Raw genomic sequence first — 14,651 nt, 5'->3', positions numbered from 1 at the left:
ATATCTATTATATAAGGCAGAAAATGCTTGTTAATGAGCTTAAATAGAATCTAAAAACATACTTCCATTTCTGACAGTCTTTTTGTTACAGTGTATATTGTATCTGCTATACTTAAAATGCAGAGAATTATTATTGACCTACTTGTCTTCAAACAGAGAGACGTAACAGTGTTCTTCTTCCGTCTGCGGACCCTCGCATTGTTTGCCCCCATTACGGGGTGCAGGATTGTTACACTCTCTTGTTCTTTTCTTATATGAGAAGGCGTCACATGAACTCCAGGCCGACCAGCAGCTCCAAGACCCGTCAACCACAACTAGAGACGTTAGACATACAGAATGAGGGTAAGTAGTCCAACTCATCAATGGAGAACATTCCTGCAAGTACTTCTGACTATATATACACTCCTCAACATTGCAATTGCAACACCAAGAAGGAAAAGCTCTGGAATTGTGGAAATCACAGGATCGATGAACGTGTTAATGATATGCAAATGATAAAAAAATGGAAACCAAATATTCCAAACATCTTCATTTATTCAGTATCAAGTATGAGCACCACGTGCAGAAGTACACGCACTTACATTCCTTGGCATGCTATCAATGAGGTTATTAATGGTTGTCTTTGGAATGTTATGCCATGCTGAATGCACTTGGGCAAGCAAATCATCAAGATTGGCTGCTGGCAGCTCCCGGTGCATTTGTCGACCAATGACATCCCAGACATGCTCAATGGGAGACACGTCTGGAGACGCTGCAGGCCATGGTAGCACGCTTAGGCCACGCAAGCTGCTCACAAGTAATGTTGAGGAGTGTGTATATATATATATATATATATATATATATATATATATATACATACACTACCGTTCAAAAGTTTGGGGTCACCCAGACAATTTTGTGTTTTCCATGAAAACTTACACTTACACTACCGTTCAAAAGTTTAGGGTCACTTAGAAATTTCCTTATTTTTGAAAGAAAAGCACGTTTTTTTTCAATGAAGATAACATTCAATTAATCAGAAATACACTCTATACATTGTTAATGTGCTAAATGACTATTCTAGCTGCAAACGTCTGGTTTTTAATGCAATATCTACATAGTTGTATAGAGGCCCATTTCCAGCAACCATCACTCCAGTGTTCTAATGGTACATTGTGTTTGCTAACTGTGTTAGAAGGCTAATGGATGATTAGAAAACACTTGAAAACCCTTGTGCAATTATGTTAGCACCGCTGTAAACAGTTTTGCTGTTTAGAGGAGCTATAAAACTGACCTTCCTTTGAGCTAGTTGAGAATCTGGAGCATTACATTTGTGGGTTCGATTAAACTCTCAAAATGGCTAGAAAAAGAGAGCTTTCATGTGAAACTTGACAGTCTTTTCTTGTTCTTAGAAATGAAGGCTATTCCATGCGAGAAATTGCCAAGAAACTGAAGATTTCCTACAACGGTGTGTACTACTCCCTTCAGAGGACAGCACACACAGGCTCTAACCAGAGTAGAAAGAGAAGTGGGAGGCCCGCTGCACAACTGAGCAACAAGACAAGTACATTAGAGTCTCTAGTTTGAGAAATAGACGCCTCACAGGTCCTCAACTGGCAGCTTCATTAAATAGTACCCGCAAAACGCCAGTGTCAACGTCTACAGTGAAGAGGCAACTGCGGGATGCTGGCCTTCAGGGCAGAGTGGCAAAGAAAAAGCCATATCTGAGACTGGCTAATAAAAGGAAAAGATTAATATGGGCAAAAGCACACAGACATTGGACAGAGGAAGATTGGAAAAAAAATGTTATGGACAGACGAATCGAAGTTTGAGGTGTTTGGATCACACAGAAGAACATTTGTGAGACGCAGAACAACTGAAAAGATGCTGGAAGAGTGCCTGATGCCATCTGTCAAGCATGGTGGAGGTTATGTGATGGTCTGGGGTTGCTTTGGTGCTGGTAAAGTGGGAGATTTGTACAAGGTAAAAGGGATTTTGAATAAGGAAGGCTATCACTCCATTTTGCAATGCCATGCCATACCGTGTGGACAGCGCTTGATTGGAGCCAATTTCATCCTACAACAGGACAATGACCCAAAGCACACCTCCAAATGATGCAAGAACTATTTAGGGAAGAAGCAGGCAGCTGGTATTCTATCTGTAATGGAGTGGCTAGCGCAGTCACCAGATCTCAACCCCATAGAGCTGTTGTGGGAGCAGCTTGACCGTATGGTACGCAATAAGTGCCCATCAAGCCAATCCAACTTGTGGGAGGGGCTTCTGGAAGCATGGGGTGAAATTTCTCCCGATTACCTCAGCAAATTAACAGCTAGAATGCCAAAGGTCTGCAATGCTGTAATTGCTGCAAATGGAGCATTCTTTCACGAAAGCAAAGTTTGAAGGAGAAAATTATTATTTCAAATAAAAATCATTATTTCTAACCTTGTCAATGTCTTGACTATATTTTCTAGTCATTTTGCAACTCATTTGATAAATATAAGTGTGAGTTTTCATGGAAAACACAAAATTCTCTGGGTGACCCCAAACTTTTGAACGGTAGTGTATATATATATATTTAACCTACTGGCAAACTTATGGCGCAGCATGTAAAATGTATACATATGTGTCCTTCCTTGCCTCTCCTCTCGGCTCAACATATCCCAAGATGAGTGGGGCGAGACGACAGCTTTAAAGAAAACACAAAATACTCTTTCGGAAGTTGTCTTTCCTGTGTGTGACCACCCAGTGGTTGTGATGTGAATGGTAGCCTGTCGAGGCTTTTGCTAGCACGTCGTGTTATTGTATTGAATTTGAATCGTGAGCAATGGGAGTCTTTAACCAAATTCAAGCAAAAGTAAGGGTGGACATATCTGTAAGTAGCAAAACACAGTTGTGCAGGGGCTGCTCTTTAAGAACCTTTTTGCTATAATAATTCATAAATTAGGCAGATTATAAAAGTAAAATCAGGTGGGTATCCAATCTCTGCTACTCAGAGGTCCCCGTTCTTGACCAAAGAGCAGCACCAGAATGTGTTGTTCCTCTCCATAGAGGTGAATGGGAGCGTTGGGAATAGCCAAGAATGTTTGGTTTTTCTGCTCTTGGGGCCGCTCGTTGGCAATGTGGGTGGTCCTAGAACTTGGATGCCCACCTAATTTATGTTTATATATAATCAGCCTGATTTAAGGATTATAAAAGTGAAAAAGTGTGCATAGGACATCCCCTGTATTTTGCTACTCATATATTTAATATGTACTGTCTTGTATAATTCTACCATACTTTGTGTTTCAGTTCGTCATACTCTTCAAGGTATCTGCTTGCTGTCAGTGATTGGAAACAGGCTGAAAATACAGACGTAATATTTCTTACAGCTGAGGGGTTATCGAGTTTAGGCAATTGTTTTTTTTAAGCTAAACACATCAGCAGCAAAAATCTAAAAGAGATACCTTTGGCTGTGAGAAGTATTAATGGGTTGTTTCCATTACAGACAGTGATAGCATAGCGCTACGATATCTAATCTTCCGACTGACGTCCAGTTCTTCACTGCACATCAGCGCTCCCAGCCACAAGATGTGTAGGGAAATGAGGCACAGTCCCATTTACTTAACTTTAATCTTCGGAGAAAACCAAGATTTTTTTTCATACACTGACACCAAGCAGAGCTGTGGCCATGGACCCACTATAGCAACACATGGGATCCTTATGGGTCCATACTATGTGCCATTATATTCTCACCTATAAATAATGCTTCTAGGAGAGCATGTGTATACCTGCGTTTTATATCGTGTTGAAGTCGCAAAATGCTGCAAAAACTGTGATATGTGTGAACACAGCCTTATTGTAAAAGTTCACCACCATTAACCTAAGATATGAATAGTGTTAATATCAAGAATTGAGCTACATACAGTAGGATCTCATTTACCTGAATTGTAATCTGGAGCCCGTTTCTCACAACTTTCCCCATAGGTCCCAGGCTGACAGACGCACCGGCACTCCGTGTCCAGTAATACAGTCCTGGCATTATTAGGGCACTGCGAGCATCGACATGGGTCAAACTTTCCTAAATACTCATCAAACGCTTTCAGGAGGTTGCGACGTTTTGTCAGTGCACATGACATATTAGTCACTAGATCCACAATTGGTGTCAACTGCAAAATCACATATTATTACATGGTTAGTCATAGTATTCCTGTAATAGCCCTGGTGGTCTAGAGTGGCTTAGCAATAAGTATCTAGTATCTCTGGAAGGGGTTAATAGTGATATCAATTATCCATGTCTGTCTAGGATGGGTATGGGTTAATACCTAATAGGTCTGGGGTGGTTTACTGATTAAACACATATAAGAATATAATAAATGATATAATTCTATTATATGCATTAGGATGGTGAAGGGGTTAATAGTGGGGGTCTCGGTCAGGAAATTGTACCTATGATTATTTTTTATTTTATTGAAATAGGTCCAGAATTCTTATAGAGGGTGGGGGGGGGGGGGGGGGGGTCTAAGCTCTATTTTTCTGATTTAGAGCTCTTAATCTCCTGCCTCCCTTTCCACAACCATCCAAATAAATGACAAAATTCTGTATTCCAGCAGCAGCCACTAGAGGGAGCTGCAAATGGTAAATGGTAATAATAAATCAGAAAGCAGTGAGCTCCCCCCTAATGGCAGAAAAAATAATTATTTTAATTTGTCTTATCAGAGACAACCCCTTTGAAAATGCGGCTGAAGCGTCTGATCTGATGATTGCCCTGGGTCCTGCTCCCGGCCAGCCAGAAATGTCCCCTGCAGCGGCCACTGGAGGAGAAATGTAGTATTACAGATTATTTCTTTCAATTCAATTCCCTTACCTTGAAATCCACCACCACAGGGTTATCTGCAGTAGACGCGCTCCATTCTGCATACACATTGTGCTCGGGGAAGGATCCCTTTCTCTGCCAGGCTAGTTTAGCAGCAAATTCGGCTCTGCCACCTTTTACAAAAGATATAGATTTTTCTGAAGATTGTAGAAATGAACCTGAACAGAAAGAAATACCGGTTACCAGGGGTGAACCTAGCCCCTCTGCTGCCTGAGGCAAACTATAAAAAGACGTCGTCCGTCCCCCCCAAATCTATCCGAGTTTTTGTCATTACTGGCTTTACACAACATACACGAAATATAAAAAAAAAAAAAATAGGAAAACATTTGTTGTTTATTTGTTAAAGTGCTGTTTGATGTATAGAAAAGTTGTAAAGAATTCTTCTTACTGTATTACTTTAGTACATAGATCAACAACGCAGCATTATCACTGAAAATGGTTTAACACATCTTCTTGCCAGGTGAAACTTCAAGGCCTGTTTTGAAGCGGCACGTCCTGGGCTCGTTTCTTTGCTCTACCTGCTGTATTGTTGTGGTCTGCCTGTGATCTTAGGCCCTGGGCTGTACACAAGTTATGGGCCCACATCCCACACGTAAGTATCACCTGCATGTCAAAGTACATCACATGCCACTCTGCAGACTGTCTCTTAGGCCTTTTCACGCGTGTCGTACGCACCTATATTAGTCTATGGGGGCATGCAGATGGTCCGTGAGTTTTGCTCAGCGTGAGTGCGCTGAAAAGAACTCACGACATGTCCTATCTTTGTGCGCTGTTCGCGCATCACGCACCCATTGAAGTCAATGGGTGCGTGAAAACCACGCATGCCGCACGGAAGCACTTCCGTGCGAACTGCGTGATTCGCGCAACAGCTGTCAAGCTCTGAATGTAAACAGAAAAGCACCACGTGCTTTTTCTGTTTACAAACATCCAAACGGAGTGTCATAATAATGGCGGCTGCGCGAAAATCACGCAGCCGCGCATCATACTCTGATAACACACGGAGCTGTTATGTGCCTTTTGCGCACGCAAAACACCGCGTTTTCTGCGTGCGCAAAACGCACATGCTCGTGTAAACCAGGCCTTAGCCTGATCATCTGCTGCCACACTCACACTTCCCCACAGCCCCCACCACAGTAATTTACATAGATTGTAAGACCAACATTACCAATAATACCCCATACTGTTACTGAATAATACCCCCACACCATAACCACAGTGACTGAATAATACCTCCATACTGTTACTGATAAAATACCTCCATACTGTTACTGAATAATAACTCCATACAGTTACAGAATAATACCTCCATACTGTTACTAAATAATACCCCCATATTGTTACTGAATAATACCTCCATACTGTTACTGAATAATACCTTTATACTGTTACTGAATAATACCTCCATACTGTTACTGAATAATACCTCCATACTGTTACTGAATAATACCTCCATACTGTTACTGAATAATACCTTCAAACTGTTACTGAATAATACCCCCATACTGTTACTGAATAATACCTCCATACTGTTACTGAATAATACCCCCATACTGTTACTGAATAATACCTTTATACTGTTACTGAATAATACCCCCATACTGTTACTGAATAATACCTCCATTCTGTTACTGAATAATACCTCCATACCGTTACTGAATAATACCCCCACATTGTTACTGAATAATACCTCCATACTGTTACTGAATAATACCTTTATACTGTTACTGAATAATACCTCCATACTGTTACTGAATAATACCCCCATATTGTTACTTGATAATATCCACATACTTTTACTGAATAATACACTCACACTGTTACTGAATAATACCTCCATACAGTTACTGAATAATACACCCATATTGTTACTGAATAATACCCCCATACTGCTACTGAATAATACCTCCATACTGTTACTGAATAATACCCCCATACTGTTACTGAATAATACCTCCATACTGTTACTGAATAATACCTCCATACTGTTACTGAATAATACCCCCATATTGTTACTGAATAATACCCCCATACTGTTACTGAATAATACCTCCATACATGTACTGAATAATACACTCACACTGTTACTGAATAATACCTCCATACAGTTACTGAATAATACCCCCATATTGTTACTGAATAATACCCCCATACTGTTACTGAATAATACCCCCATACTGTTACTGAATAATACCTCCATACTGTTACTGAATAATACCTCCATACTGTTACTGAATAATACCTTTACACTGTTACTGAATAATACCTCCATACTGATACTGAATAATACCTCCTTACTGTTACTGAATAATACCCCCATACTGTTACTGAATAATACCTCCATACTGTTACTGAATATTACCTCCATACTGTTACTGAATAATACCTCCATACTGTTACTGAATAATACCCCCATACTGTTACTGAATGATACCCCAATACTGTTACTGAATGATACCCCAATACTGTTACTGAATAATACCTCCATACTGTTACTGAATAATACCTTAATTCTGTCACTGAATAATACCCCCATATTGTTACTGAATAATACCCCCATACTGTTACTGAATAATACCTCCATACTGTTACTGAATAATACCTTTACACTGTTACTGAATAATACCTCCATACTGATACAGAATAATACCTCCATACTGTTACTGAATAATACCCCCATACTGTTACTGAATAATACCTCCATACTGTTACTGAATAACACCTCCATACTGTTACTGAATAATACCTCCATACTGTTACTGAATAATACCCCCATACTGTTACTGAATAATACCCCCATACTGTTACTGAATAATACCCCCATACTGTTACTGAATAATACCTCCATACTGATACTGAATAAAACCTCCATACTGTTACTGAATAATACCCCCATACTGTTACTAAATAATACCTCCATACTGTTACTGAATAATACCCCCATACAGTTACTGAATAATACCTCCATACTGTCACTGAATAATACCTCCATACCGTTACTGAATAATACCTCCATACTGTAACTGAATAATACCTCCATACTGTAACTGAATAATACCTCCATACGGTTACTGAATAATACCTCCATACCGTTACTGAATAATACCCCCATATTGTTACTGAATAATACCCCGATACTGTTACTGAATAATACCTCCATACCTGTACTGAATAATACACTCACACTGTTACTGAATAATACCCCCATACTGTTACCGAATAATACCTCCATACTGTTACTGAATAATACCTTTACACTGTTACTGAATAATAGCTCCATACTGATACTGAATAATACCTTCATACTGTTACTGAATAATACCCCCATACTGTTACTGAATAATACCTCCATACTGTTACTGAATAATACCTCCATACTGTTACTGAATAATACCTCCATACTGTTACTGAATAATACCTCCATACTGTTACTGAATAATACCTCCATACTGTTACTGAATAATACCTCCATACTGTTACTGAATAATACCCACATACTGTTACTGAATAATACCTCCATACCGTTACTGAATAATACCTTTATACTGTTACTGAATAATACCTCCATACTGTTACTGAATAATACCTCTATACTGTTACTGAATAATACCTCCATACTATTACTGAATAATACCCCCATACTGTTACTGAATAATACCCCCATACTGTTACCGAATAATACCTCCATACTGTTACTGAATAATACCTTTACACTGTTACTGAATAATAGCTCCATACTGATACTGAATAATACCTTCATACTGTTACTGAATAATACCCCCATACTGTTACTGAATAATACCTCCATACTGTTACTGAATAATACCTCCATACTGTTACTGAATAATACCTCCATACTGTTACTGAATAATACCTCCATACTGTTACTGAATAATACCTCCATACTGTTACTGAATAATACCCACATACTGTTACTGAATAATACCTCCATACCGTTACTGAATAATACCTTTATACTGTTACTGAATAATACCTCCATACTGTTACTGAATAATACCCCCATATTGTTACTGAATAATACCCCGATACTGTTACTGAATAATACCTCCATACCTGTACTGAATAATACACTCACACTGTTACTGAATAATACCTCCATACAGTTACTGAATAATACCCCCATATTGTTACTGAATAATACCCTCATACTGTTACCGAATAATACCTCCATACTGTTACTGAATATTACCTCCATGCTGTTATCGAATAATTATCCCCATACTGTTACTGAATAATAACTCCATACTGTTACTGAATAATACCTCCATACTGTTACTGAATAATACCTTTACACTGTTACTGAATAATACCTCCATACTGATACTGAATAATACCTCCATACTGTTACTGAATAATACCTTCATACTGTTACTGAATAATACCTTCATACTGTTACTGAATAATACCTCTATACTGTTACTGAATAATACCTCCATACTATTACTGAATAATACCCCCATACTGTTACTGAATAATACCCCCATACTGTTACTGAATAATACCTTTACACTGTTACTGAATAATAGCTCCATACTGATACTGAATAATACCTCCATACTGTTACTGAATAATACCCCCATACTGTTACTGAATAATACCTCCATACTGTTACTGAATAATACCTCCATACTGTTACTGAATAATACCTCCATACTGTTACGGAATAATACCCCCATACTGTTACTGAATAATACCCCCATACTGTTACTGAATAATACCTCCATACTGATACTGAATAATACCTCCATACTGTTACTGAATAATACCCCCATACTGTTACTGAATAATACCCCCATACTGTTACTGAATAATACCCCCATACTGTTACTGAATAATACCTTTATACTGTTACTGAATAATACCTCCATACTGTTACTGAATAATACCCCCATATTGTTACTGAATAATACCCCCATACTGTTACTGAATAATACCTCCATACATGTACTGAATAATACACTCACACTGTTACTGAATAATACCTCCATACAGTTACTGAATAATACCCCCATATTGTTACTGAATAATACCCCCATACTGTTACTGAATAATACCCCCATACTGTTACTGAATAATACCTCCATACTGTTACTGAATAATACCTCCATACTTTTACTGAATAATACCTCCATACTGTTACTGAATAATACCCCCATACTGTTACTGAATGATACCCCCATACTGTTACTGAACAATATCTCCATACTGTTACTGAATAATACCTCCATACTGTTACTGAATATTACCTCCATACTGTTACTGAATAATACCTCCATACTGTTACTGAATAATACCCCCATACTGTTACTGAATGATACCCCAATACTGTTACTGAATAATACCTCCATACTGTTACTGAATAATACCTTAATTCTGTCACTGAATAATACCCCCATATTGTTACTGAATAATACCCCCATACTGTTACTGAATAATACCTCCATACTGTTACTGAATAATACCTTTACACTGTTACTGAATAATACCTCCATACTGATACAGAATAATACCTCCATACTGTTACTGAATAATACCCCCATACTGTTACTGAATAATACCTCCATACTGTTACTGAATAACACCTCCATACTGTTACTGAATAATACCTCCATACTGTTACTGAATAATACCTCCATACTGTTACTGAATAATACCCCCATACTGTTACTGAATAATACCTCCATACTGTTACTTAATAACACCTCCATACTGTTACTGAATAATACCTCCATACTGTTACTAAATAATACCCCCATACTGTTACTGAATAATACCTCCATACTGATACTGAATAATACCTCCATACTGTTACTGAATAATACACCCATACTGTTACTGAATAATACCGCCATACTGTTACTGAATAATACCTCCATACTGTTACTGAATAATACCCCCATACTGTTACTGAATAATACCCCATACTGTTACTGAATAATACCTCCATACTGATACTGAATAATACCTCCATACTGTTACTGAATAATACCCCCATACTGTTACTAAATAATACCTCCATACTGTTACTGAATAATACCTCCATACTGTTACTGAATAATACCTCCATACTGTTACTGAATAATACCTCCATACTGTTACTGAATAATACCTACATATTGTTACTGAATAATACCCCCATACTTTTACTGAATAATACCTCCATACTGTTACTGAATAATGCCTTTATACTTTTACTGAATAATACCTCCATACTGTTACTGAATAATGCCTTTATACTTTTACTGAATAATACCTCCATACTGTTACTGAATAATACCTTTATACTGTTACTGAATAATACCTCCATACTGTTATTGAATAATACCCCCATACTGTTACTGAATAATACCCCCATACATGTACTGAATAATACACTCACACTGTTACTGAATAATACCTCCATACAGTTACTGAATAATACCCCATATTGTTACTGAATAATACCCCCATACTGTTACTGAATAATACCCCCATACTGTTACTGAATAATACCTCCATACTGTTACTGAATAATACCTCCATACTGTTACTGAATAATACCTCCATACTGATACTGAATAATACCTCCATACTGTTACTGAATAATACCCCCATACTGTTACTGAATAATACCTCCATACTGTTACTGAATAATACCTCCATACTGTTACTGAATAATACCTCCATACTGTTACTGAATAATACCTCCATACTGTTACTGAATAATACCCCCATACTGTTACTGAATGATACCCCCATACTGTTACTGAACAATATCTCCATACAGTTACTGAATAATACCTCCATTCTGTCACTGAATAATACCTCCATATTGTTACTGAATAATACCCCCATACTGTTACTAAATAATACCTCCATACTGTTACTGAATAATACCTCCATACTGTTACTGAATATTACCTCCATACTGTTACTGAATAATACCTCCATACTGTTACTGAATAATACCCCCATACTGTTACTGAATGATACCCCAATACTGTTACTGAATAATACCTCCATACTGTTACTGAATAATACCTTAATTCTGTCACTGAATAATACCCCCATATTGTTACTGAATAATACCCCCATACTGTTACTGAATAATACCTCCATACTGTTACTGAATAATACCTTTACACTGTTACTGAATAATTCCTCCATACTGATACTGAATAATACCTCCATACTGTTACTGAATAATACCCCCATACTGTTACTGAATAATACCTCCATACTGTTACTGAATAATACCTCCATACTGTTACTGAATAATACCTCCATACTGTTACTGAATAATACCTCCATACTGATACTGAATAATACCTCCATACTGTTACTGAATAATACCCCCATACTTTTACTGAATAATACCTCCATACTGTTACTGAATAATACCTCCATACTGTTACTGAATAATACCTCCATACTGTTACTGAATAATACCCCTATACTGTTACTGAATAATACCCCCATACTGTTACTGAATAATACCTCCATACTGTTACTGAATAATACCTCCATACTGTTACTGAATAATACCTCCATGCTGTTACCGAATAATTATCCCCATACTGTTACTGAATAATACCTCCACACTGTTACTGAATAATACCTCCATACTGTTACCGAATAATACCTCCATACTGTAACTGAATAATACCTCCATGTTGTTACCGAATAATTATCCCCATACTGTTACTGAATAATACCTCCATACTGTTACTGAATAATACCTCCATACTGTTACTGAATAATACCTTTACACTGTTACTGAATGATACCTCCATACTGACACTGAATAATACCTCCATACTGTTACTGAATAATACCTCCATACTGTTACTGAATAATACCTCCATACTGTTACTGAATAATACCCCATACTGTTACTGAATAATACCTCCATACTGTTACTGAATAATACCTCCATACTGTTACTGAATAATACCTTAATTTTGTCACTGAATAATACCCCCATATTGTTACTGAATAATACCCCCATACTGTTACTGAATAATACCTCCATACTGTTACTGAATAATACCTCCATACTGTTACTGAATAATACCCCATACTGTTACTGAATAATACCTCCATACTGTTACTGAATAATACCTCCATACTGTTACTGAATAATACCTTCATACTGTTACTGAATAATACCCCCATACTGTTACTGAATAATACCTCCATACTGTTACTGAATAATACCTTCATACTGTTACTGAATAATACCTCTATACTGTTACTGAATAATACCTCCATACTATTACTGAATAATACCCCCATACTGTTATTGAATGATACCCCCATACTGTTACTGAATAATACCTCCATACTGTTACTGAATAATACCTCCATTCTGTCAATAAATAATACCTCCATATTGTTACTGAATAATACCCCCATACCGTTACTAAATAATACCTCCATACTGTTACTGAATAATACCTCCATACTGTTACTGAATAATACCTCCATATTGTTACTGAATAATGCCCCCATACTGTTACTGAATAATACCTCTATACTGTTACTGAATAATACCTCCATACTGTTACTGAATAATACCTCCATACTGTTACTGAATAATACCCCCATACTGTTACTGTATAATACCTCCATACTGTTACTGAATAATACCCCCATACTGTTACTGAATAATACCTCCATACTGTTACTGAATAATTTCTTTACACTGTTACTGAATAATACCTCCATACTGATACTGAATAATACCTTCATACTGTTACTGAATAATACCCCATACTGTTACTGAATAATACCTCCATACTGATACTGAATAATACCTCCATATTGTTACTGAATAATACCCCCATACTGTTACTGAATAATACCTCCATACTGTTACTGAATAATACCCCCATACTTTTACTGAATAATACCTCCATACTCTTACTGAATAATACCTCCATACTGTTACTGAATAATACCTCCATACTGTCACTGAATAATACCTCCATACTGTTACTGAATAATACCTCCATAATGTTACTGAATAATACCTCCATACTGATAATGAATAATACCTCCATACTGTTACTGAATAATACCCACATACTGTTACTGAATAATACCTCTATAGTGTTACTGAATAATACCTTTATACTGTAACTGAATAATACCTTTATACTGTTACTGAATAATACCCCCATATTGTTACTGAATAATACCTCCATACTGTTACTGAATAATACCTTTATATTGTTACTGAATAATACCTTTGTACTGTTACTGAATAATACCTCCATACTGTTACTGAATAATACCTCCATACTGTTACTGAATAATACTTTTATACTGTTACTGAATAATACCTCCATACTGTCACTGAATAATACCCCCATAGTGTTACTGAATAATACCTCCATACTGTCATTGAATAATACCTCCATACTGATACTGAATAATACCTCCATACTGTTACTGAATAATACCCCCATACTGTTACTAAATAATACCTCCATACTGTTACTGAATAATACCTCCATACTGTTACTGAATAATACCTCCATACTGTTACTGAATAATACCTCCATACTGTTACTGAATAATACCTCCATACTGTTACTGAATAATGCCTTTATACTTTTACTGAATAATACCTCCATACTGTTACTGAATAATACCCCCATACAGTTACTGAATAATACCTCTATACTGATACTGAATAATACCTCCATACTGTTACTGAATAATACCCCCATACTGTTACTGAATAATACCTCTGTAGTGTTACAGAATAATAGCTTTATACTGTTACTGAATAATACATTTATACTGTTACTGAATAATA

The 14,651-nt window shown here is 36.9% G+C and overlaps 1 protein-coding gene across 1 annotated transcript in view; it reads right to left on the bottom strand.

The window, feature by feature from the left end:
- The window catches only part of C6 (complement C6), a 122,771-nt gene that overhangs the window by 37,584 nt on the left and 70,536 nt on the right, over positions 1–14,651 (bottom strand). The window contains exons 10-12 of the mRNA XM_075842369.1: positions 4,823–4,989; positions 3,899–4,124; positions 143–314 (exon numbers count right to left, since the gene is read on the bottom strand). Coding sequence (XP_075698484.1) covers positions 143–314; positions 3,899–4,124; positions 4,823–4,989 — 565 coding nt within the window. The remainder of the gene's footprint in view (positions 1–142; positions 315–3,898; positions 4,125–4,822; positions 4,990–14,651) is intronic.

Source organism: Rhinoderma darwinii, chromosome 1, assembly GCF_050947455.1.
Source record: "Rhinoderma darwinii isolate aRhiDar2 chromosome 1, aRhiDar2.hap1, whole genome shotgun sequence".
Classification (NCBI taxonomy): Eukaryota; Metazoa; Chordata; class Amphibia; order Anura; family Rhinodermatidae; genus Rhinoderma; species Rhinoderma darwinii.
Note: the sequence above shows the minus strand (reverse complement) of the source record. Positions and strands in the feature narration are given on the sequence as shown.